Source organism: Sylvia atricapilla, chromosome 22 (assembly GCF_009819655.1).
Source record: "Sylvia atricapilla isolate bSylAtr1 chromosome 22, bSylAtr1.pri, whole genome shotgun sequence".
NCBI classification, from domain to species: Eukaryota; Metazoa; Chordata; class Aves; order Passeriformes; family Sylviidae; genus Sylvia; species Sylvia atricapilla.
Genome location: NC_089161.1, coordinates 852313 through 877739, shown reverse-complemented (window position 1 = coordinate 877739; position 25427 = coordinate 852313). Strand labels below are relative to the sequence as shown.

At 41.1% G+C, this 25427-nt stretch overlaps 1 protein-coding gene across 3 annotated transcripts in view; it reads right to left on the bottom strand.

Moving 5' to 3' along the window:
- The window catches only part of PEX14 (peroxisomal biogenesis factor 14), a 68570-nt gene that overhangs the window by 12748 nt on the left and 30395 nt on the right, over positions 1-25427 (bottom strand). For all 3 annotated transcript variants that reach the window (XM_066334556.1, XM_066334558.1, XM_066334557.1), the window contains 2 exons: positions 23216-23300; positions 1972-2094 (listed from right to left, as the gene is read on the bottom strand). In XM_066334556.1, the coding sequence (XP_066190653.1) occupies positions 1972-2094; positions 23216-23300 (208 nt within the window). The remainder of the gene's footprint in view (positions 1-1971; positions 2095-23215; positions 23301-25427) is intronic.

Here is a 25427-nt window from a genome sequence, read left to right as displayed (position 1 = left end):
AGACAAACTGACCGAGTAAACTGTCACAGGAAAAACTGGCCTGAAGCACATTTGGACCAATTCTGAAGTATTCATTACAGGACTAGCATCCAACTGATGAAATACAGCAAACCACACACCTTGAGAGAACTAAGCCACTGCACAGTCTCATCCAACAGGCCTAGAAAAATTCACACATTCCTTCTGCAGTTCTGATACCATGGAAAGCACTTGATAGGAAGGCAACAACAATGGATCCATCATTAACACCCACCAGGATTACACCAGTCAAGAACTAGAATAGGGCAGAGATGAGAACTAATCAAAACAATTATTTTGTCAAATGAATACCATGTATGTCCAGCTATTTATTCTTTTTATGCAGCCATTTAGAGGTGAAGCTTAAACAGAAGGTCTACGGAAAATGGCTAGACTGGGAAGGAACAACACCTAATGAACTCATTGTCACCCCTTCCCCAGTTTTGGGGGCTGCTGAAAAGGACTGCCTCACTGGGAAAAGCTTTGGATTCAAATTATTTAAAAAGCACCAACCAGATCACAAAGCTACAGCACAAGTTTACAATCACAACCTCTGTGAAGGCTTTTATTTGGTGGTATTTTTAGTCACCTTTGATTCCAAGCACTACAGAATCATATTTTCAAAATTCTCTTTCAAGCTGTTACTAGGAACATTCTGATGTTAAGATTCTAGTTAAAATTCTTACCTAGCAAGAAGAAAAGGGGAGCTGCTTCTTTGAGGAAACCAGAAATAGCAAAAGGAAAACAGCCCAGGAGTGATAAAGCTGCCAGGGTTAACAGTGATGACAGTGTTTCCCAGGCTGAACTGCATGCTTCTCCCCTGCTCTACCCATACTAGTGGAACACTGAAATAAGGGAAGAAAACTCTCCCAGTACTGGGTTGTGGTAAGAGTTATCTGAATGGCAATGGACAGCACCAAGAGGTGGATCTGGCCCTGTTTCTACAGCCAGAGAGCAGATTTTGCTTTCCTGGCATTTTCTGTGGACTACAGCAGACAGGAATTAGCCCAGGAGGCAGAATTTAGCACTAGAGCTCACCAGCACAGACAATACAACAGCCAGAAATATTCCAGTCCTGAGCCCAACAGAATCACAAGTTTTTCGTCTCAAACTGTGCCAAACCAGAGCAGCTAAAAACTCAGAAAGCAAGTCTAGTATTGTCTCCAGCAATAGCAAACCTGTGCCATAAACTAATAAACACAGCTCTAAGTGGAGTGTTACATCAGTCAATATCTGCCATAGAACTGTTAAAGAGCTGCAACAAAATCCTATTTTTTATACTTGGCAGGTAAGTGAAGTGATTTTCAAACTACCAGACACACATGTGAGCTGAACAGCTTCTTTTGATGGATTTTTAATGGTGTGTACTTTGGTTTTTATTGTTTGGAGCTTAGATACTTTTTTGCGAGGTTTGTTTTAAAATGCAAATATATATGTAAATTTTGAGTCTACACAGATTATGTCGGGACTCTAAAATTTCTTTGAGAGTGTATTTTGTACACAAAAATCATACAATCACATCCACATAGTCTACACAGAATTTCTGCTGTCACACCTCAGATTATTTAAGATCCAAGAGAAAAGTTTTCCAAGTTTTAGAAGGGAAGACTGAGTCCCGTGTTGACAAAATGCTTTTCTGACGTCCTTACAGTGTGTCAGAATCTAAACTGCACTGACTATCCACCTTCAGGTCAAGAGGTGTCCCAGGCTGGCACGGATGGGATTTGTTTGCAGACAGTGACCATTTGTATCTCATTTTCCCTGTGTAACAGGACCTTGTCACAGGCACCAACAACCACGAAGTGCATTCAGAGCAACATTTGGTGTCCCACTCGGACAAGAAGTGTCACCAGCAGAACTGAAGCGCAGGACGCCACACGGGACTCCGTGAGCTCTCTGCAGGAACGGCAGCAGGAAGGAACTGGGAGCAGGTACTTTTCCAAGGGCACTTACTGTACGGCACGGGCTGAGGAGGCTGGGCTGGCACTGGGAGGGAGGCAGGAGCTGGGGACTGCGGCTCCTCCGCGCTCGTGCCCGACTGCTGGAAGGCCAGGTCGATTTCCTCATCTGTCAGGCCTGGGGGAGCACAGGAAATGAAATCAGTTTAGCACCTTTACCCACTTTGTGCACACATAATTAAATTCTCAAGCCAGGCAGAACCCTTTCAAGCTGCAAAGAATTTTGGCACTGACTTGAGCAGTAATGCCTCCCCAATTTTGGATTCACTGGAATGTCTCCCTCTCTCTTTCTCTGTTGCAATTTAACCTTAAGCGACAGAATATTAGCCTCAACGCTGCTTCCAAATGTGGCTCATTCAATTTCCTTAATTTATCCTTGAGTTTATTGCTGCTTTTGAAGTAGCTTTCTATTGCAATTCTCCATTCTTCCCCCGAAAAAAAGATACCATCAACTGCAAATGTGGCTCATTTTAATCTGTAATGGTGTAAAAAAAAAAAAGAGGGGAAAAAACTAACAATAATGCATGAAAACAGACAGGGAAACAAAAAACTAATTATTGGGTTAGACGACTAATTAGTCTAGATCGTTTCCGAAGACGGGAATAATTTGCTTTATTTTATGACAAATGCAGAAATAAAAAGAAAAAAAAATCAGGACTGACTGTGATTAGTATGAATGGGACACAGAATGTAAGGAGGAAATAAAACTATAACAAAACAGATCAAAACAAGGCCAAGCCCAACTTTCAGCTGAGCGTTGCCCTGGCCCATTGGTGCATGATTAGAGTGCCCCAGGGCAGTCTGGTTTGCATTTCACACAGAGCTGGAGAAACACTGCACGCATGGGACGTTGCTGCAGTGACTCCTGCCATCAGGAAACATCAGGATGACCATCTGTAATTGGCCACAACATATGGAAGGAATTTGGCCAACAAGGGGGAAAAGAAAAGCAGCTAAAGGATTCTCAATGACCAGCATCTCTGAAGAAGGAAGCACAGCTGGATTATTTTTTCCAACAGGAGAAAACATCCTCTAGAAAAAGAATTTAGTAGTCAGATGGCAACCATGAAGTGGGGGCTGGACAGCTGTGTATCATTTGTTGTGTTTCTCTGCTGCACAGAAGCACACAAAACCCCAGTGTCCCTGCTAGGAGGAACACGTGGAGGGAATCAGGACCTTTCACCATACATCCAGCGAATGCAAAAACACTCTGAAAGGCAGGAAGTGACAATATGGATTTAAGGAAAGAGATCTAGAAGGTAAGAGGCAGACCACTTGATTCTCACATGACTTGTGTAGGGACTGAGTACAGTGAGGAAAATGGTATGAACAGGACAGCACTGGGAAAATGATTTCTCTCCATCACCCCCACTCAAGAGTCATAAAGCATTGCTGGGAGATGAAATTCCTGAACTTAATACTTTTTAAAAAATAGCTTTTTAATATTACAGAGAGATGCAATATAGAAAATGGTCAGGCCACTGGGCATATTAGCTAAATTGCAAGAAATTTTTTCAGGATCTTTAACTTCACTGCATACTGAGGGGTCCGGACAGAATAATCTGCAGCACAAACAATATTGCCAGAATACACAAGTCTGCCTCAGAACTGTTATTTAACATCATAAGCACTAACACAGTGCTTGTGGTATTCAGAAAGCTTTATAACTATTAACAGATCTCTCTATTCCTGTGAGCGTGTGAGAAACTGTGAGTTCCTGTGAGACACTATTCATCTGCTCCACCAAGCATTTCAGAGAAGTTCGGCGATTTCTCTAACTAAATTCTGTCATTGTCAGAAACAGTATCAGAAATGGGAAGTTCCTGATCTTTGGTCCTGCAATCTGACAGAATCACCCTGTGACTTGTATCTGACGTGTGGCTCAAATATTAAAGAATCAAAACCACACACAACAGTACAGAACTTGCAGTGAGAGAAATAAAAGGCAGACAAACACAACTCCACGTATTGCTCTACTCACTGAAGCAGCATCTACAGTGTCTGAGACACGTTAAAGAGCAAAGTCCAATCAGAAAGAAATGGTTTTGACCAGCTACCAATTAACCAATGTAGAACTCATAAACAGATGCCAACACTGGAGATCACCAGCAACTACTGGATTTCATAAAGATGGAGACAACATTAGTTGCTGGCAGCAAATGAAGCAAATTTTGTTCTATTTCCATGCAAATCTGATAATATTTAACACTTAGAAACACCAAAAGTAATGAAGGATCTTCATTCTGCAAAAAGGGAAGAAAACAATGTCTGTTGTTTCATAACCATACCGTATGCTCCTGTTTGGAAAAAAAACTAAAATCTTTTGCAAATAAATGGAACCTCTAGGATTATCCTGATTTTGCCAACGAGGGACAAGTATCACAACTACATCCCTTCTTAATTATCAGAGGAGAAGATTTGGTTTGCCTGGAAAACCTCTTCATTCATCTGGACGAGATGCTTTTAAGGTCTTGTGATCCTGGCCTCAAGATCAAGGGAGCCTTGGAGCTGATTCCTTAAGCATATATACGGAGTAAGTCTGCGTGGTGGACACCCAGTAATGTCATCTCTACACCCAGAAATGTACCCGTCTTCCTGCTAGTCATTTCTCACACCCAGTAACAAAACTGGACAAGATATTCAAAGGCTCTCCTCAGGCAATTATAGCAAACTCATCACATTTCCCTTTGAGATGATTTTTTTTTTTTAAATTCACCATCTATGTATGCACATAGGTGTATGAATTTTCCATGCCCAAATTATTCTACTTGGATCTATTCATTACATACAAAAGTGCGAATTTCTAAACCATATCTAAGTGTCATCTGTTCCAGTATCTCATCTTGCTTTATTTTATCACAGTCCTATCACTGCACTACATGAAAAAGTATCCATGTTCATTCATTGTTCTAATCCAGCAGGAAATTGGCAACCCCAAAATAATACCACTGCCCTTGGATGCAAAAGCAGTGTCACAAAAACTGGAGCTTTGTGTCTAGTATAGCTCTCAAACAGGTATCTCAAGAAAATCACCTCAGCTGAACAATGGAATTGCTCTAAATCCACTTTCCAACACTTTGGAAAACAAACATTTTTGTTGTTCTGCGGCTGCAGTAAGATCAAGTCCATGCAGAATGCAAAAGGTTAAAAGGAACAATAAAGGAAACTGCCAATTGTAAGTGAATTATATTTGGCTTTGAAAGCTGAGCCACGGCTATATTATAAAAGGCATCTCTTTGCGTTGTTTACCATCACCCTGACTAATGCAGACCTTTTTTTTGTTTTAAATAATCTCATGCAAATTAGACACACACTTCCTTCCAGTTGATTGCTATCTGCAAGGAATAATCTAACCGCAGAGGGTACTGAGCAAGGACTGAGCTGAGAAGGATGCACGGAAACTGTCTTCAGAGCCCCACAGAATGCAAACCTGCTCCCTTCCCCCAACCATCCCTCTCATTCCTCTACAGCACCACAGCCATTGCAAAGAATTACTCATAATTTTCACAAAGCTTTAAAAATTCCTTTTCAGGCTTCAGGGTGTCGATTTGAATAATCCAGCACCCATGATTGTTTTGCACTCAAAGGCTCCTGCTGACCCTCTTTTTTGATTGTCACTGCTGCCACTCAATTTGCAGGCACCACTCAGCCTCTGTAAATTGTAGTCAAACAGAAACAGAGCAAGTCAGAGAATGAAATGGGTCATCACAAGCATCTCTTGGTGCCTGCACCTCGGGTGTTGTACAAAGAACTCTTTTGTACAGGAACTTTTAAGACTTGACTGTCTGTTTATGTCCCTTTATAATATCTCTTACTATTTAAGGACCTCATGTACATCCAAATCTGTTCCTCTTATGACCACTCTGAAGTAGAGGAGTAGTACTTCAGTAGAGAACTGTTACTCATATTTCGCAGATGAGGAAGAGGTTGGACATAGGAACATGAGAAGTGCTCCCAGGTCAGAACTGAACCTCTGGCAGACAGAAAACAGAACTCAGGAGATGTACACTTTACCTGTTTTCTGTCAAAACAAAGTAGCAATAATTGCAATGTAAAACCCTTCCACGAATTTAACTAGATGAGCCACTGCTTTTTCTTCTTCTGACACAGGCTCTGACATATTAGTGACAGCGCTTTTCCCGTGCTGTGCACCGAAAATATATTTCTCTTCATTATGTTCCTCCTTATATTGCTCAGTCCAGTAATTCACACAAAATTTTCACAACCTGAAGGCTATATCAGTTTGGGGGACACATTTCAGTTTAGGTGAAATTCAGAATTCTGCCACGATAAGGAAAGGTGGTGGAAAAACTTCAGTTCCTTTGTGGTTTTCCAAAGCCAGCTTTCTCACCGCTCACTGCAGGAGACCACCCTGAAGCAAGCCCCCTCCCAGCCTTCAGCAGGGACAAAAGCCAGGAGAGGGTGTGGGGCAGAGTGTGGCAGCGCTGGGTTTTTCCCACACACTGCCTGTTGAGGAGAAAACAAAGTGGGACAGGACAAAGTCCGTGACCACCTGAAGTTCGTGCCAGGTACCACATGACTGAAAGGAAGATCTGCTGGTCGGCACCCTGCAATGACATTACACTTCTGTTCCTGGAAGCCACTGAGTCAACTCTGCTCAGAAAGAACATGGCCACATTTTAAAAGAATCATCATAAAATCCTTCTGGGATCTGATCCAGACTAATGATTCCACCTGTTCAGTCAGTTACGTGCAGTGCTGGGTGACTGTTATCAAATCTGTCTGCTGCGTCCTACTCTGTGCTTAGCTGAATGTATTTCAAAAAGGTCAAAAAGGCAAAGTCTCCTGATCCATTTTCTTTTGCACATGGTCATTCATGAGGCTGAGCCCAACCCAACATTTGAATAAAACTTAAGGTTTCAGAACCATCACTCTGATTTTTTTCCCTGGATTTACACTGAGACACTGCATTTCCATGTAAACATCCTGCTACTGCACTTCCAGCTCAAACTTTAGTAAAGGAACCCACACATCAAAAGGACATGCACTGGTCTCAACTGTCAGGCTGAAAAATGCAGAAATAAAAGTAATTTGAAAAGTTGCTGAAAGGGCTTTGAATTCTTACAGCTCTATTCATCTAGGAGACTGTTAATTATGCAAGTGCAATCTTTCAGAAACATGATACACTTTAACCCATCAGGGTGACTAAGCAGCAATCAGAACTGATAAGGGTGCTCTAACCTCAGCTGCACAGCACTAAAAAAAGGAAGGAAAATCACACTAACAGAACAATGCTAGGAATTATACAGTGAGCCAGCCAGGAACGAAGAGGTTAAAATAAAAAGTATTTTGGCATAACAAGTATAAATAAATAAATAAACACAGCAGCAGTTTCTCTTCCTAGCCAAGCTTTTTGGAGTCTATAATAAAATGAAGTGTAATGGAGGAGAGGAGGGCAATGTCAGAGGGTGAGGGTTTGGGAGAGAGGTTGTTAAGTATCTCCCTCTCCTCAGCTGTGTTTACTCCATTTACAGGATCCCAGGTGATTGATAGACAGACAAAAGAAAAGCAAGCAGATAGTAACCCCCCTCTGGGAGCACCAGCAAAGGGGATAACTCCTGACATCATCTAGAGCCCCAAACTCTCCTTAGGCACTTGTAATTAAAAAGACAGAGCAAGATATGCAAACCAGAGAAAAAGTAAAAGAGGATTTTTTTTATTATTTATTATTAACATTTTGTTGGAACAGTAGAGTGCAATAAGGACTCTCAGAGCCGTTAAAAGTCGTCGGGTGACCTGCAGACCCCTATTTCCCAGAGCCTTGTATAAAATTGAATTTTTTAAACATAAATTACACGTAATGACGACACTGTAAAAACTAACAGTAATGGAAAGCTGTGCTGTATTTCATTAGCCTGTATTATTCCGTGCCACCTGATCCAGCCGGGCCTTGTTTATGAGTTAGTGTGTTAGCAGATGCCGATGGAAGCATTTGCTTCGACCTTGCTCTTCTCATTGGGGCATGAAATTACGACGGCAGCACCTTGATATTACAGCCATAAATACAGTAAACTGCAAATTTAAGCCAACGGCTCCTATTGTCTCTGAACATAAAGCTGATCGGTATTTATTTAAAAGGAGAACGAAAAAAAATATTATATATCACCTTGTTTATGGGTCCAGTGTCCCCCCTTCCCCTAATCTGCCTTATTCACTTGGTTAAATACTAAACAAACAAACTAAATCCTCTCTATTTTCTACTGATTAAATATTCTTATGAAATGAGTATTGTCTTCAGAAAACTGGATCAAAGTATTTTCACTCTGAATAAGGAAGGGCAAGTGACTTGCTTAGCATGTCCTGGAATGGAAGAAACAGAACAAGTACTACAACTTTTCTTCTCAGTTTTATATATATGAGAAGTTCAAAATGGAAAATTAGAAAGGTGCTTCTGGTAACTCATTCACATTTGTGTGTAAGGTGTATACATACAAATAAGAAACATGTCTTCTTCCAGTTTTCTGTTTAAAAATATCTCCCATGTTAATACTATTCTGAAACAAGGAGGATAAAGACAGAAAAGAAACTGGGGTGAGGTTAATGGGAGGGGAAGAAAACCGTGGGATTCCTGCTCTGAGGCAGCAAACAGCAGGGAGAATGCCTCACTCTCCTATGGGCATTTTGGGTAAATACCCAGTAAAATTATCAGAGGGGAAAAAATCAAACACAAAGGCAAAAGGACATTGTAATATCACAAAGCATACCACAGCATAAATCACAGCATTATAAGTCAGTCCAAAATGCATTTCACTGGTAGTTTCAAGGCAGGGAAAATACAGTTTCTCTTGCAGCAAGAGAGGTCAGGTCTTCCTCTTCTAATGTAAAGTAAGCTCCTTGCTTATATGAAGTATGTAATCTCTGCTCCATATAAGAAAGGAAGAAAGAGAGAGACACCTTTAGAAAGCTCCCAATACTAAGCTATACATGTGAGGGGTCAAGGCACTATGAGGAGAATTCAGGGAACATGCAGGACCAAAATAAGACTCATGCTCAGGATTCTGCAATGCCCAAGTCCCAGTAGATGGAGTGCTACCACAGCCTCCACAGGATTTGGACACCTCTTTTTCGAATTAATCTACAACAACAAATCTTCAGGCAGCAGACAGCATAATTCAACAGGCATAATTTTTGCTCCACAAATAGCTGAAAACAGAGAAAAAAAGGAGATAGCAACATGACTCTAAATCAGCCAGGACAGGTCCAGAAATCCTCACCAACCTGAATTACAGAACCAGAAGTTTTGTCACGAAGTCCATTGACATTCCTACACAACAAGTATATGCAAATCACAGAATAAATTCAAACTTGGGTACCTTCTGAAGACCTGTCTGTTACAAAATCATTCTCAGACCACCACCAGCTCAGGTCAGCAAAGAAGACAGAAGAAACAAGTTTTCTATAACATACATGAAAGTCTCTCCTCAAAGTGGAAGGAGATTTTATTTTCTCATCATCTGTGATGGTGATGTTTTTATTTTTAGGTCTCTTGCCTCCAGCTTTTCCTTTCTATTAGCACAGGAGCATAAGCACAGTAGCTGCTGGAAAGCCTCCTCTGAATGGACAGTGGTGAGTATCTCCACTTGTCTGCTGTCTCCACAGCTGGAGACACATCACATGGGACTAACCTGGAAGCCAGGGCTGCCACAAGGAACACAGTTTAGCCAGTTCATGATGTGAGAACACTACATAAGAACAAAACCCTCTGCATATTTGAAATTATTTCAAATTAATATCTACTTGGGATTTGAAGGCTTTGAAGACCATGCCAGGATACCAGTTCTAAGGTAGTTTGTCAGGAACAGTACATAACCAAGGCTCTGACATTTGTTTCAAAGAAAAGGAAGTCCTTAGAGAGCAAAAAACCCAGCTAATGGAAGGGACACTACTCCAGTAACCATAGTGCTGTCATGACTCGTTACCACAGCTGACAACCTCCCTAGAAATAAGACCAGGCATTCAGAGAAAACAAGTATTAGGTACACTAAACGGGTAAGTTTCCAAGCACATCCAACCTGTGGCCTGTAAATTCTTGCTGCTATTCCTGCAGAGAAACAAGCCTCACGGTGATGGCTCCTGATGCCCATAACTTGTATCACAACAATCCTCGGAGACCCCAGCAGGCATTCCCTGGGCAGGGATGGGGCCAGGCACTGTGCAGGCCATAGCAGGCACTCAGACCACGCATCCATCAGTGTGTGTGAAGGGAAGACAGGCTGCAAAGGAAAACCCTGCACGCAGAAATGAAGTAACTCACTCAGACTACACACCAGGCCTATGCAATTTCCTATTCAATTGGGAACTACAACCTGAAACTTTCTGTAAGGGTGAAAATACATTAATTTCTTCTACATGTTCATTTCCAAAAGCAGGACAGTTTGGTATGTGGCCCTTCAGAAACCCATGCACTACCATAGCTTATAAAGCTTACCACATATTTTAATAGCAGCAGTGACAGAAAACATTTGTGCTTCAGATCCATTTATTTTGTGTGAACAAAATGTATTTTGTTAAGCAGCTTCTTGAGCAATAGTAACAAAATTTTTAGCCTTTGGCTACTCTTTGATCTGTGATATTATCTATAGGAGCATCTAAAGAGAAAGCCAGAGGTGGTCTTAAATTCAAGGTAAAACACTGGCAATACAGGAGGTTTGGTTTTGATCTACCTTTGGAACACCAATTTTAAATTGTATTTCCAACAACCTGAGCCAGCACGTCACAAGAATTCCAGCACTGATCCAGAAGGAGGTGGCCAGGGGGGATTTGCAGTCAACCAGACATTGGTAACAGCAGTGAGGGATGCTCTTTCAGGCCTTTCTGTGGCAGGGGGTGAGCACGGGCTGTGTGAGGCCTGACCTTGGCCCTGACGTGGGACTCTGGATCAGTCCCTGCAGATCTGGGATCACTGGGCTGGGCTGCCTGGAAATTCCAGAGCCTGCCGCTCTTTCTGCCCAACTCAGCATTCAAAGAAAGGCATCTTGTAAATAACAACAATTCAAGCCATTATATGAAATTCTTCAACCAGATTTCTCAGAATATCTGAAGGATGAGTTAGTTTTATAGACAAGAATGGGGAAATCTGTCCTGATGCACCACTTCCATTTCCTTGCAGTACTCTGGAATTACTGATTGCCCCAAACACAGCAACAAGAGCACCTGGCAATTTTCTGCCTTAGACAGAACCAGTCAGAGCAGCCTCTGCACACCAAGATGAACTGCAATGTGAAGAGCAACTCGCCTCAACGCTATTTATTTCCTCTTTTACTTTGAACTTTAGAAAGGAACAAAACAAACCCATTTGTACAGACTTATCACAGGAAAAATCATATAAAGTGTCTATAAATGAAATTAGAGTGTTTGAAGAACACACAATGAAGCACTGAACACACAGTGTGACAGGGCATACTGGACACTCCCTCTGTCAGGAAGCTATGGGGGGCATGGAGAACTCGTAGTTACAGCTGCATGTTTTAAGAAAATGTAAAAATACATGGAAGTGTGTGTAGAAAAACATAAATGGAAATGTACATAGGAAATGTAAAGAAACCAACACTGGGTGAGGAGCTTTTTTCTGACAGGCATTTTCTCACAACCTTGTAGTGATCTCGGCTGCTCTAACCCAATTTCTATAAACTGGAATCAGTGTTAGACACCTGTGAGTCACGTAACATCACGCTAAGAAGATAAGTCGAATTAAGAAAATTACATCTAAATGCTACATATTTGATTATTATGGTACAAATGTTTCAGGTAAATCTGGTCTGCACTTCTCTTAGAGAGACAGAGATGCTACTACACTATTATAAAAAGATATGTCAGCAAGAATTCATAACAGATTATAAATCACCCTCATTCCTCGTTATTCTGTTTTTGAGAAATTTTTTACATGCCATTAAAATACTGTTTGCTGAACGTTACTAGAAAGGTAGCCACCTGTAAAATTAAAGGCTGACGCTGCCAGTAACAGTGTTGAAATGCCTTCTGTTTAAAAGACAAACCTACTTTGTAATTTTTAACACAAGTATATAAATATTTCTCCACCCACCCTATACAATTTTGTGGGTTACATCACATCCATTTAGACAACAACCATCTATGTCATCACACAGGATGTTAATCTTGGGTGGGGAAGAAAGAAACAATAGTAAATTAACTTTTAAGAAACCAAGATTAGACATTTAAGCGGGGTCCTTCATGACAAAAGAAAAACAAAGACAAAAAAACATTAGGGGACAAGTCAACAAAATAGAAGAAGTTTCAAAAGATAATTTTTCATCTTTTGGTTTGTTTATTGCTTTTTTTCTCCCCTTGTGGCTTCCACAGAGCCTCTTCAGGGCTCTGGAGAAAATTAAAGAGCCTGGATTAAACGCCCAAAGGAGGACTAATGCTAACAATACTAAAAATAATGAGGTTAAGTGGTGTAAAAACTATGGTGACCACACACAGAGAACTGGAGTGGTAAGGTAGAAAAGGAGTTTCATCATTGCTCCCTGGGGACATGCACAGAACATACTAACTGCTTCTAGTTCTCTGGGGTTCCGATTACCATGCCAAACACACCTCCAGAGTTTCCTTATTAGTATAATAAAAAGCCTCCACACATTTGTGTTTTATTCCCAGCCTTGCTACTGACCTTGTGTAGGCCATTTAACCTCCATCTGCCTCAGTTTCTAGGTCTGTGAAAGAGCAATAATACTACACAGTATCTTTCCTAAAACATTTCAGACGAGCACAATCATCGTGTGCAAAGACTGACAGGTTTGAGAATTTATACATGCCTTATATGCACTTGAGTTAGGTAAGGCATTTGCAACAAATAATTTATTCAAATAACGTATTTATAATTTTTTTTTTTTTTAGATCATCTATGGAAATAGTTTCAGATTTCTAACTCTCATCAAGGACTCAAATTCACGCATTGCTTTGACTGGGTGCTAAAATACATGGCATTTTTCTGGTCTCCTTTTAACCAAGTGCTGCCCTGAAAATCCAGTCACTGAGGTTGAATATTCAATAAGGAAATAAATATCTATATTTTTAACACCGTCTGTTTTCTTCTAAAGCCTCACAAAAACTCCACCCCAGGAGTTAAAATAGGAGTGGCTATACAGAATTCACACAGAAATGGAGTGAACATGAAAAACCATTTCTGGCCATGTTCCTGCAATATAACACAAGTGGGATCAGTTGGGGAGGCAGCTGAAGCAGTTCCAAGTATGAGGATAGCTCTTGGAGTTCCTGGGATAGGAAACATTCCCTAAACAAAGGAATCACCATACAAATAAAAACGGGAATACCCTCCCTTCTGAGCACTACCTAAGACTGTGTCCCCACTCTGGGGTGGCAAAAGGTGGAGCCCCATCCCTGTCCAGGTGTGCCCCAAGGGCTGTTCAGAGCCGAGGGCAGTGAGGAAGGGCCAAGGCTCCTGAGCAGACCCTGTGTCTCCACGTGGTGTCACAGTCCCAAAGCACAGGATCAGGCACAGGTACAGCACTGTGCAGGGGAAGCAGGGCACTGGCTGCTGTGCTGTTTAAAGGGCAGATCCCTGAGCAGCACCTTCATCCTTGGTGCCCAGGGATGCCACAGCCCCAGACTCCTGAGTGCCAGGTGCAGCCACCGCACACAACAACTTTACCCCTTACAGTCACCACAGGAGATAAAGCTCACAAAACTGACCCTGATTCTTTTCTTCCTCTATTTCCTCCCTGGTTTCCTTTCACTGCTCCTGCTGTCTGTCTCGGGTGGCCTGGCATGAAGAAAGCTCTCCTTTATGATGAAACACGTGGGACCAGGTGAGGCCTGACTGCAGAGAACTGAACAAATGGCCAGGAGCAGCTTGTGCTCCCTCTGACAGTGCACAGGCTGCCCAACACCATCTCAGCAGTCCCAGCTTTACCAGACACACACAAGCACTTGCTTTACCCGACACTAAACTCACACCTCGCAAACAAATTATTTAACTACTCTATCCCCCAAGGAAGACAGTGATCATTTCAAATGCAGCTCCCTGCTCGTCTCTCACATGCACGCAACGGCCTGATAGGTTAAATGCTGCCATTTAATTACAGTAATGGAACCTGCTATTTTTTGGTTCCCTTGAATCCTCTCTCGCTCTCTTTTTTAAACACATACAGAGTCATCTTTTAAACATGTATTTTATATCCTGAGTTTAACAGCTGCATTCTCCTGGTTACTTGAAGAGCAGGAGTAATGATATTCTGATATTCTTCCCTGTACCTTCTGAGCAACAGTCCTTTAAACACTACATAAACAACACAGGCTGAGGGATGCTGTAAGAAGGGATCCAGGCTAACACTGCAGAGGCCAATCTGCCCCTTCATTTACTTAGATGGTTTGTGCTGATTTTATTGAATAAAACCAGCTTAATATCTTCCACTAACCCTCAAAGCAGCTGGGGCCAGAATGGTGGATGAAAATGAAAATGCTTTAAGTAATTTTACTGAAAATTCTATACATCAGTGCGTCACACTGAGAGTATGGCACAGTATGGTTGTATTTACACAACATTTTAGATCTATTGCTGGCAGTCAGAATTATCTCAGATCTAACTGTTAATGCATCTGCTTCAGTGTCCCCACCTAAAATTCCTCTGTTTCCCACTAAAATGTGGAGTTTGCAAACTGTTTCGAGAATGTAAAGGTCTAATGAAGAAGAAAAACTGTAATCAGAAGTGCTTTAAATTAATCTTATAATCTTGCCATTTCATAAAGGGTGTCACAAGCTTAGTCAGCTAATATTTGTACGGTACTTTGAAGATGCAAAGTGGCATAGAAGTATGGGATATGGATGTGTTAAATTCTTGAGCATGCTGTAAAATACCTTCTTCTCAAGTGAATTCAGGAAAGAGGGTGTAGGTGGCCAAAGCCCAGAGAGTTTTATGGTTAGTTATTACTGAAGAAGGGCACGTAACACAGTACTAAGAGTAACACAACAGCTGTTAGTGGATTTTACATCTCATATTGCACAGCAATTAGAAAAAAATCCAGAAGCAGTGTAGATACTTCCAAGTCAAAATAAATTTTTACCTAAGCTAAGGCCACTCCTAGAAAAATACCCACATTACACCTGTCCTCAGCTTTATTTGTCCTCTGAATGTGAAATGCTTATTTATTTGTTCCGTGGTAGCTGGCTCACAATCAGCCAGCCAGCCATGCAGGGATATTGCCCATCTTCATTCTCTGGTATGGATATCCACTGGTGCCTCTAAAGGATGGAATCTTAAAAGGTGAGGCAAGGCAGAGACAAATTTAATTTTATCACTGTAAAAAGGGACATTTCCACATGGGCAGCAAGGACATGAATATCATGTGTATGCAGGGGTGGGGGGATTATAAACGCATTTTTGGCGAAATTCAATAAAGCTGATTCCACTGCATAAGGTCAGCAATTTACTTTTAAAAAATGATATGATTGCAACTTTTAATATAACCCATGTATTTGCTGCAAGATGCTCTAGAAGATTGTGTAATGTAACCACCTGACCTCTCCACAGGAGCAGAGATCACCCCATTTACCCTTTATTGTCTTGCTAAAAGCTATGCACATTTGCACGGTATGACAAAGTCAACAGCTTTTACTTCAGAGAGCCTCAGGTTTCAAGAGAATGAATTCTCTGCTCTGCCCCTGGGAAAGTGGAGTCACCTGGACTAGGCTCCAGGAGAAAGAACAGCAAGGAATGAACCAAAAACTAAATTAACCTCTTAGTTAAGGAAAGAATGATTGCACTCCAGACTAAAATTAAGAGGGAACAGTGTGCAGCAGAAAAGCAAACTGTAGGATTTCATGTTCACAGGAACCCGAGACAGACTGTTCTGATTTAAACAGAACAGAAATGTTGTCTAAGAGATCCGAGAGAATTATCTCATACACTTATTTTATCTTTCCTAGCAGGAAAGTATCCTTAGGTCTGAAAAGGATTTCTGCACAGATTACCCTAACTACACTCCTTGTTTTAGCCTCAAGAGGCAAGGCTGTCCCTTTAGACTTGGAATACCAGGTTCATCCTCAGAGCAGGTCAGAAGCTGAATTCGTTTACTGGCTCTGGGAAGACTGTGGGGAAACCCTGGGCTAGATGACCACGAAAAACAAATTCCTTCTGTCACAGAAATATTTTTATACAAACGTACATAGATTTCTTCAACCATCTCAAGGTGAATCTTTCTTCAAAGGTCAAAGCTGCAGGGCTGGATTAGGATTGCACGCAATCTCCCTGAGCCTTGACATTCTGACATTCTAAAGTTTGCAGTTTTCCCCTCCCATACACAGCTGATGGAAGTAAACTCTTAATTTCTCTGAAAGTGTGGATTTTACTGCAGTACCTTCAGAAATCACACATAGCAGCACCAAGAACCCTGAAACAAGCCTATCAGAGCAGTTTATGAACATAGGTAACATAAATCTTACTGAGTCAATAAGGCAAAAGTGGTAATTAACCCCATTTTACAGATGGGCAAGCTGCAAACAAGAAATTTACCCAAAGCCAAGGAAGCAGTCTTGTCTCAGATCTCCCACGCCTGCTCTTAGATGGCAACTACAGAAATTACTTTCTGTTGGACCTGGCATTTACTTTCACTCAAAAACATGATAAATAAATAATAATTTTATGAGTCAGACTCAGGGGATGGGTCTTTTTTGCCCATCACTAAGGCTAGCAATTTCAGGCCCTGGAATATACTGACTATTTTAGCATTATCTTCTAGGATAGACTTCAATTCACTCTACTGTAATCATATTGTTTTTTCAGTACTACCAGGAATGGAAACATTATTTTGTCAGTAAACAAGGCAGATATGACTCAAAATACACTCGATGAGCAATAGGAGTTAATTTTGCAAAGCCATTTTTAACGGCTCTTTTACATTACATAGTTACTGTCAGATAGCCAAGTGGAGAGACATCATTAAACCCATGACATTCCAATTATTTCTTAAAATTAAGCTTACAAACAGCATTTTGTAGCATGCACAACTTCCCAAGCATCAAACCGGTCTGTTCCAATTTATCAATAATTTTCAAGCCAAGAGAGGATTTGCTTCCTTTGTACACTGCATCACATGGGCAGTTTTGTCTACCCTGGGTCAGGTGCTTTTCTGCCCACTCATAAATGACCAGTGACTGGGACAAGAGTCACAGACGAGCAATAAACTGATTTCTCCATGTGTATAGAGACTAAACAGACTAGTTTTTCCAAACTTCCTTTCAAATCTTGAGGAATGATAGTGAAGGGTTTCTCCAATATATTTTCCCCAAGCCCTCACAACCCCAAAGAAGCACCATTATCTGATTCCCAGGATATCCTAAGGCTGAGCAGTTTACCACATTTGGTTAGCACTGCTGTACATCCTTGCCACCAAAGAAGCCAAGAAAATCTGTAAAGTTCATGACAAGTTCAGACATCACAAACAGTGGTAAAATTGATGGGGGAAAAGAGTCAGCATGATGAATAGTCTGTACTGAACAGCAGGTGACAGATCTGCATAGGGAAGAGTGGCAGGACAGGGAGACATCTCCTTCTCAGCAGATGGATAGAGATTCTCAATCATTTTCAGGAAGAAAAAAAGAAGACAACTAATAGAAAACACAGAAAGGTGAAACTAATTTCTGTATCACAAGCACATCTGTGATACTCCAGGAGTGGAAATCTGTATGTTGAACATTGTCAGCACTGGGCAAACACAGCAGAGTGCCACAAATGGATGTGATTTAGATAGGAACTGGTGTGAGTTTGTTAGCAATGACAGCTTTCATTCTCTCACTCTTCACTCTTAAGTTCCCTAATAAGCTCTTTGGGAGACAATCACGTTTTCCCATTCATGCAGGACTGTGTAGAGCCAAAGCTTGGATGGGAGGCACCTAAAGAACAAACTGGTTGCATGACAGGTGTAGGACATATTTTCTTTAACCTAGCAAAATATTTTAAGGCACATTAGCTGTCTTGCAGTCATAAACAGAGGCCCAACCATCCTTAGTAATTAAATATCCCACGGTGCTTTTCAAGAATCTTAGTAAATTTTTTACTCAGTAATTACCTTCTCTATCCCTAAAGCTCCCTCTGTAAGATCACTTAGATAAAGTATTCTTCATTTCCGCTCCTAAAAATCACAAAGTGATCTTGAACAGCTGCTGTCCTCTACCTCAGTGGTGGATGCTTTTTACGGGGAAGCACAGTGAGATCTAGATCACAGCACGATTCTGATAATGACAGATAACCCTATAAACACTGAACATGCTCCGTGCACTAGCTGCAAAGCTTCCATAGTTAATGTGTGCTCCAAAATCCTGAAATGAAAAGCATCATGAAAATGCAGAATGTGCTGACTTCCCTTCAACCTCTACAGTCACTTCTCTAAGTCTACACAAGATGTTAGACTTACTTTAGGCTACTTGAACACCTGCTGCAAACTTTTTAAATAATCAAAAAGCACCTCCCTGCTTCTACCTATGCTCGTGAACTTTCTCTTGCTGTGTGTTGATTTGTACTAGAAGTTGAAAACACTAAGCATTGTTCTTTCAATAAAGTTTTCCTATCAGTATCTGAATTCCAGGTCTTGCTTGTAGCTTTGCAAGTGCAAGTGATGATGTCTGTGCAGGCATTGGTGTGAGCAGGTAGACACCAGGTTACCTGAGCTGCAAGTACAGAACAAGCCTCACTCACACAATCAGTTGTACAGTTGTGCTGTGTCTGGCTGGGATAGAGCACCATTTTTTTAAGTAGCTCATCTGGGGTTTGTTTTGGTTTTGTGCAATGAACAATTGTACCTGTTCCCTTGGTCAGCTGGGGCCAGCTGACCCAACCCCTGGGGCACTTCAGCCTCACTGCTGGGCTGAGAAGTGGGCAAGGCCTTGGCTCCACGTGTAAGCCCTGCCCAGATACAGCTAAAACACCTCTGTACTACCAACACTGTCAGCACAAATCTGCTGTGTGCACAGCCCACACTAACCACTATGGCCCTTACTCCTTGTCCTCACCATCTCTCCAATCCACGTCCTGACAGTCTAATCCCACATCTGTGTATCAAACATGGTACTTTTTCTAGAAAAGCATAAGACTTGGAGAGCCAGAACAATTTGGCCTGAATAGGTATTTTGACACCATAGGTTACTAACTCTGTTTTTCCAGCTGAGTTGGCACTGAACTCTATTGGCTTGCATTGTATTTTCTTCTCAAGAAAAGCCTTTGCAAAAACTGTTTGAGCTTCACTGAGACATGTTAAAGAATTAATTACAAAGTAAAGCTGAAGGAGAAAATTAATTTTGGAAACACAAGAGGTTACTTTTCTTTTCCTCCCTTTTCTGGAAGTGGGGGAGGAAAGGCAGTTATTTTCATCTTCATGCTGGGGGCAGGAGCTGGGAGCTGTCCAGTCGATAACCTGGCCATCAGAACAAGGTTTGTAATTAAAAGGTCAGTGACCTGGAAAGCTGGGGCCTCACTCTCAGAGCTTCTCAGTAATGACGGCACTATTAAATTAAGACTGTTATGAAATCAATGCTAAAAAAGCTTTCATGGTAACGAGATTCCATTCAAGGACATGCAAACTGCCTCATGAAATGGACTTAAATTATAAAAAAAAAAAGAAGAGTAATAAAAGAGGGTTAAATTGAAATCTGCTGAAGAATTTGCTTTTTTTAAGCCCTCCAGCAGCGGGCTGTGCCCCCTTCCCTCAGGTCCTGAAGGTGATTCAGTTGGGTTTCTTTGATAAAGGGGAAAAGGCAGGTTCAACTTGCAAGAATGCAGACTACAAAAAGAGGAAGAAAATGAAGTCAGTTTTCTACTGGAGATTATGTGGCTGACAGCATTTGTTTCTATGGGATCAAGTACCTTTGAGCTCTGATTGGGGAGGGCATGTAGAATTAAATAATTTTTTCATCTCTTCAGAAATCACCATAGTCTGGCATCTTGACACTGGAAAAATTTTCTGGAACACTGATGCACTGCAGAAAACCTTCTGAGTGGACATTTTCCCAACATAACTCAACAATTGTACATTAACTTGCTCTAATGCACCTCTGTTCTTCCATCACTATTATTTCTGAGCTCCTCATATGCTTTCATCAGTTCCCACAATCCCACTCTGGAAAGGCATTACTGTAGTCATTTTACAGATGAAGAGAACAAGCAACTAAGAAAACAGTTCTTCATCCAAGATGACACAACGAGTCTGTAACCGAGCAGTTTTCCCCTTCTCTGCCCCCAAAACCCAGCCCCCTGAACAGAGCTCCCCATGTACAGTGCACTTCCACCTCCTTTCTTTGTCTTGCCAGAACTTAAGAGAGTCAGAGCACACAAAATTAACAAGCCACATGAGTTACCGGATGGGTAACTGAGCAGTGCAGGACATCTGAGGCACAACAGTTAAATGACAGACACATTTCCACAAGGGTTTAAGCCCCACATGCTGTCTAATTACTCCCAAGGCGCCGCTGATTCTGTGGCATGTCATCAGCAGAATCAGCGAGTTGGACAAAAAACAAACAGCATCTTTTTTTCCTTTCTTTTCTTTCAGATACTCTGAGGGGAAACAGCTGTTTTTCCCTTCATCTGAAGAAGTTCATGATAAAAAGGAGGAAATGTCATAAATTACACAAAATGCCAGTGTAAGCTTCAAAGAAAATGATAAATGATTCTAATAACTTCATGTTTCTCATTAATGCCTCTGTATATGGGAGTTTAAAAGTGCCTAAGACAACAGAGAAATCTCATCTGACTTTTGAAAGCCCTTTTACAAATCCAGGATACCCTCACTCTCCCAACTGTCATCAACACTATATCACCCCCTGTGCCAGAGGGAGCAGTTCAGCACCCTCTGAACTGCACAGAACCTTTCAGAGTCAAGATTTCAGAGGCCTGATTTCAGCCTCTACAACTACTGTTTCACCAAACCCAGTCCAGCTGATAATCCTGCAGAAACTTTCCTTCCTCATCTCACTGAAATGTACTAACCCAAATCCAGTTCCTATACCAAAAGGAAATAAAACGTGATTGGCCTTTTTGAGGAAGGAGATACTTTAGAAAAAGAAGAAAATACTGTAATTCTGGGCAGAACCACCTCTGTGAGTCTCAGAAGTGAAATTCCTTAAGCCAAGTCAGGCTTGCAGGACCTTTTTCCACTGGCAGTGAGGACTTCTCTACCAGCCAGCCTCACTGTGGATAAACACTGCCACTGTGATGACAGGGACAGCACATCAGAGAACAGGGGGAGCAGCCACCAAACCCTGCAGCCCCTCATCTACTCGGGGCTGAGCCAGCCATGATGTGTTAACAATGGTCTCCATCTGCCAGACCACACTGCTCCCATGCCAGCACCCAACACATGCCACATTCCACATGGACACAATTCCAGTGACTGCTCAGTACAGGCACTACTGGACCCTACTCCTTCCCATCTCCTATGGTTAAGTTTAGAAAAGAAAACAATTAGCACAGAGAGAAGGAGAGCTAATTAACAAACAGGAACAAACAATCAGTTCTACCAAACCATTTCTGCTCTTTAGTAATTATTAGCCAAGTAATTCATAACGAGTATTAGTCCGGCCACAGTTTCTCTGTGCCTCCATCTCCCCACCCTTCCTCTTCTCCCAGTCAGGGATTTATTAAAATTAAACAGATTAGATGGAGCTCCTGATACAAAAAAACTGTTCAGCGAAGCCTGTGGTGGGGAAGTGCAGAGCAAACACCAGAGACATTTGTCTCTAAATTGCTCTAAATACCTTCTGCAAATGAAATTCTAACCCAGCTGTGTTGAGAGAGAAAATGAGGACTAACTGGTCATTGTCAGCACAGAAGAAGATCAGGCAGTTATAATATTGCACGATATACTGAGGGCTAAGGATCTCTCGGCAACAATAGATTTTGTATCAGGTTACCCCGGGTAATCAGCACAGCTTTTAGGCTCAGCTTTCCCTTGCTTCATTGCTTCGATGATAGAGTTGAAATCCCCAAGCTTTTATGATTAATTACTCCCCGTAGGTCCACATATTTCAAGGAAAAACTCATGGCGCACAGCGACCAACAGACTCCAAATTTTAATGTCATCCTGATGGCAGGGCAAGCAACATACCTCTGTGACTGGAATGTCCTCTTCACTGGCACTAGGACAAGCAGTGAGAGGATCACCCTGAACTGCCTGTCATGACATCACTGCCAAAGCACAAGGCTGCCATTCCCTTCTAGGTCCTCTGCTATTCAAGATGAGCAACATGGTGCATACACTTCAACTCTCCATCTCATGACTTCAGGTCTCAGGCATCTCAATAAGCAGTTCGTAACTCCAAACAGAAAATACCTATTTCAGAGGTTCCCCTACTTTTCAAAGCTCAAGAGTTTTAGCTCTAGAATTCTATGTACTTTCAAGTACTCATGACTTCAATGTATATGTGGGTCACTCTTCTCTGAAGTTTGGAATTTGTATTTTCAGTGTAATTTCAACACTTCACAGTGCTCCACAATGCTCGTAATTAACTTCAAGTTAAAACTGCTGTTATTCACATCTTGTGGTTAGCAATATGCTCCAAGGACTGTAGCAAAATATGGAGTGAACATCACCTGGAATGCACTGCAAGTTGTGGAATAAAAACTTTAGAAATAAAATAGGAACAAAATATACTTCTACTATGAGTCAGAAAGTAAAATAAATTCTCTGTAGGCAATGACCAAAGTATGCTGCACCTCACTAAGATGATATAGGTTCTGTCAGGATCTGTTCTATCCCTGCTATAGAAAAGGGCTAAACTCAGTCAGTAGTTTACCATTTCAGCCTGAAAGTCAGGTTGACCCCAAGCTTGACCTTAACCTGACCTTGTTGACTTTTACCAGGTTCTCTGCCTCTCTCTAGCTGTCTTTGGAAACATTTGACCTTTTCACCCAGAGATTGGCCATTCTAAAGCCAGCGTCAGTAAGGTTTGAGCTGACCAGCTAGTCCACAACTCCCAACTGTCCTCACTGCAGAAAAGATCTGATAACAGTTAACCCAGAAATTTCCCATGTGTCTTTTGTATTCTACAATTCCACATCTGGTGCAAATATTGCACTAATCAGTTGGGAAGAAAAGAGACTGATATTTCTTATAAACCTCAGATCTTCTTTTGAGACAGACTAATTGCTTTGTCCGTAACATCTAATATTCCACAGCAATACATTTTGACTTGACACTAATTCAAGGTCCCTCATTATCACTGAGATCACAACCTAAAGAGTTCCATACCTTTCTTCTTCAGGAATGCTCTTCTGGTTGCAAGAGGACTTTGGCGGACGCGTGGATTCTGTAAAAATTTCACTGCTGTCACAATCTGAGGAGGGTAGGAGGATTGGAGAAAAAGAAGAGAGAAAAGATCCGAGTTAGGTATGGTCAAATCCCTATTTTATATTAGGCATTGTGTACTGCAAGGTCAGACAACACATCCATCACACGGAGATGGTCTGGAGACACCAGCTTTCAGAAATGGTTCAACAAGTACCAAAGCTTCTGGCTGAACTCTGAACAGACAGCACAGTTACGGGGTTTCAACCTAGAAATTTTCTTGTTTAATTACTTTGGGAGCAGCTCTACCTGTACAAAAAATTCCTTTAAGATTATTAGGTATTTCTGTTACTTATATTGTGATCCTCTTACCTAAGTTGGCTCCTACAGTTAAAGCCAACCTTGAGTCAGTGCACGTGATCTGTAACAGTTGGCTTAATGTAAGAATGCTTCCTTTCTATCTGACTTAAAGCTCCCAGCAGATTCCGGGAGATTAGGGCCTTTTCTGCCATCATTCTAATTTATTGAAAGCAATAAATTAACCTCAGCTTCTCATGACTAGAGAAGAAGCCACTTCACATGTTTTGGATCACATAACAACAATCAAAAAATGTCACTTTGAATGACACAAATGGGTAGGCAAGTAGTTAAATTTATATTCCACACCAGCAAAAGTCACAGATGACTTTTGTCTACAAACTGACTTCCACATCCTTCTTTAAGGTGACAGAGCACCTAAAACAGAGCACTTACACAAGCAAAGGGTAAAGTCTGGGATAATATCCAATGGCATCAACAACAACAGCACTAGATTTTTACATTTCCATTTAGTGCCAGTGAAAGGTGTTTGATTTTTTTTCTTTATATGGTAGTTCCATTTTCCACATAGTTCCCTACATTGTTATACATGTTATTACATGCTACTGCACCAGTGATTCCCTCCACTTTTATACAAAAACATCTGTTCTGATTGTGGATCATGAGGAATAATGTGCTAACAGCACATCCACATGAACTAGTGGAAGAGATTACTTCTCTCCTCTAGAGCTAAAATTAGCCATCCTAATATGTTAGACCCACGTTATTCAGGTTTTTAAAAGTTTACCTTAAAATACAGTTTCTGGAATTCAGTTCCAAGAAGGTTTCCAAAACTTGGACAGCAGAAAAAGAAGGGAAAATACAGCACCACTCCTGAAATCACTAAGTTTCACTTTGTGTTTGAATCAAAGGCTTCGAATATGCATTTCTGGTCAGAGAGCAAAGTTCTGATGGGTTTAATGGCACTTTCAATGTACTCCTCAGTGCATTCCATCAATGTTTTTTTCTTTTAAATTGCATCTCTTATTTCTTTAAATACATTAATCAGGCTAGTGTAGGCAAAACGGATCCATTGGACAATGCAATAAACATGAATTATCATCTATCCAACATGCATAATGGCTTAAAAATACATAATAGCAGGTGTAGTTTAAATGATTAGTTATTACACCTGTGGTGGGTCTGATTCAATTGGGGAAAATCATCTTTAATAGGTTAAAAGGTTTAGATCACCAGGCTTCCCTTAAAGTGGCTGTAGAGAGGGTATGATGGAGTACGCTGTCATTACTAATTCATTTAAGAAAAACATGGGGGATACAGCAAAGAACAGCATAAACGAGCGAATCCAATTTAAACATCAGGTAAAGCAGAAAACACCTTTTAAAAAAGCATGATAAATGAATTTGGAAGAGAGATGAAATTGACATATTTATTTTAACGGGAATTTGACAAAGTCCCAGCACACTTCAAAGTTGGGAGGATAAAATGAATGGGGTATTTTTAATTCTTTTCATTTTCTTGTTTTCCTGCATTTTTTCTTTAAGTTACATTCAGTAATTTTGAACCACAAAACAGTAGAGCAAAACACCCCACATAAAGTACACTTTGGCTTCATTTATGTGCACTTGATCTGTCTCCAGCTGAAACGCAGGTGACAGGCAAATCGCAGATTTAAACTGTGCTGATATTGCTGTGCCAGATGCAGAAGTATAAAGCACCCAAACTAATAACCCTATGGTAATATGCTGAATAAGAAAGATGCCCAAATGAGCAGACCGACAGACATGTGAACATATCAAAGCCACTCTCCTTCTAACAATAATTACTTGTTTGTGTCTTCAGATACTCCTTAACACTC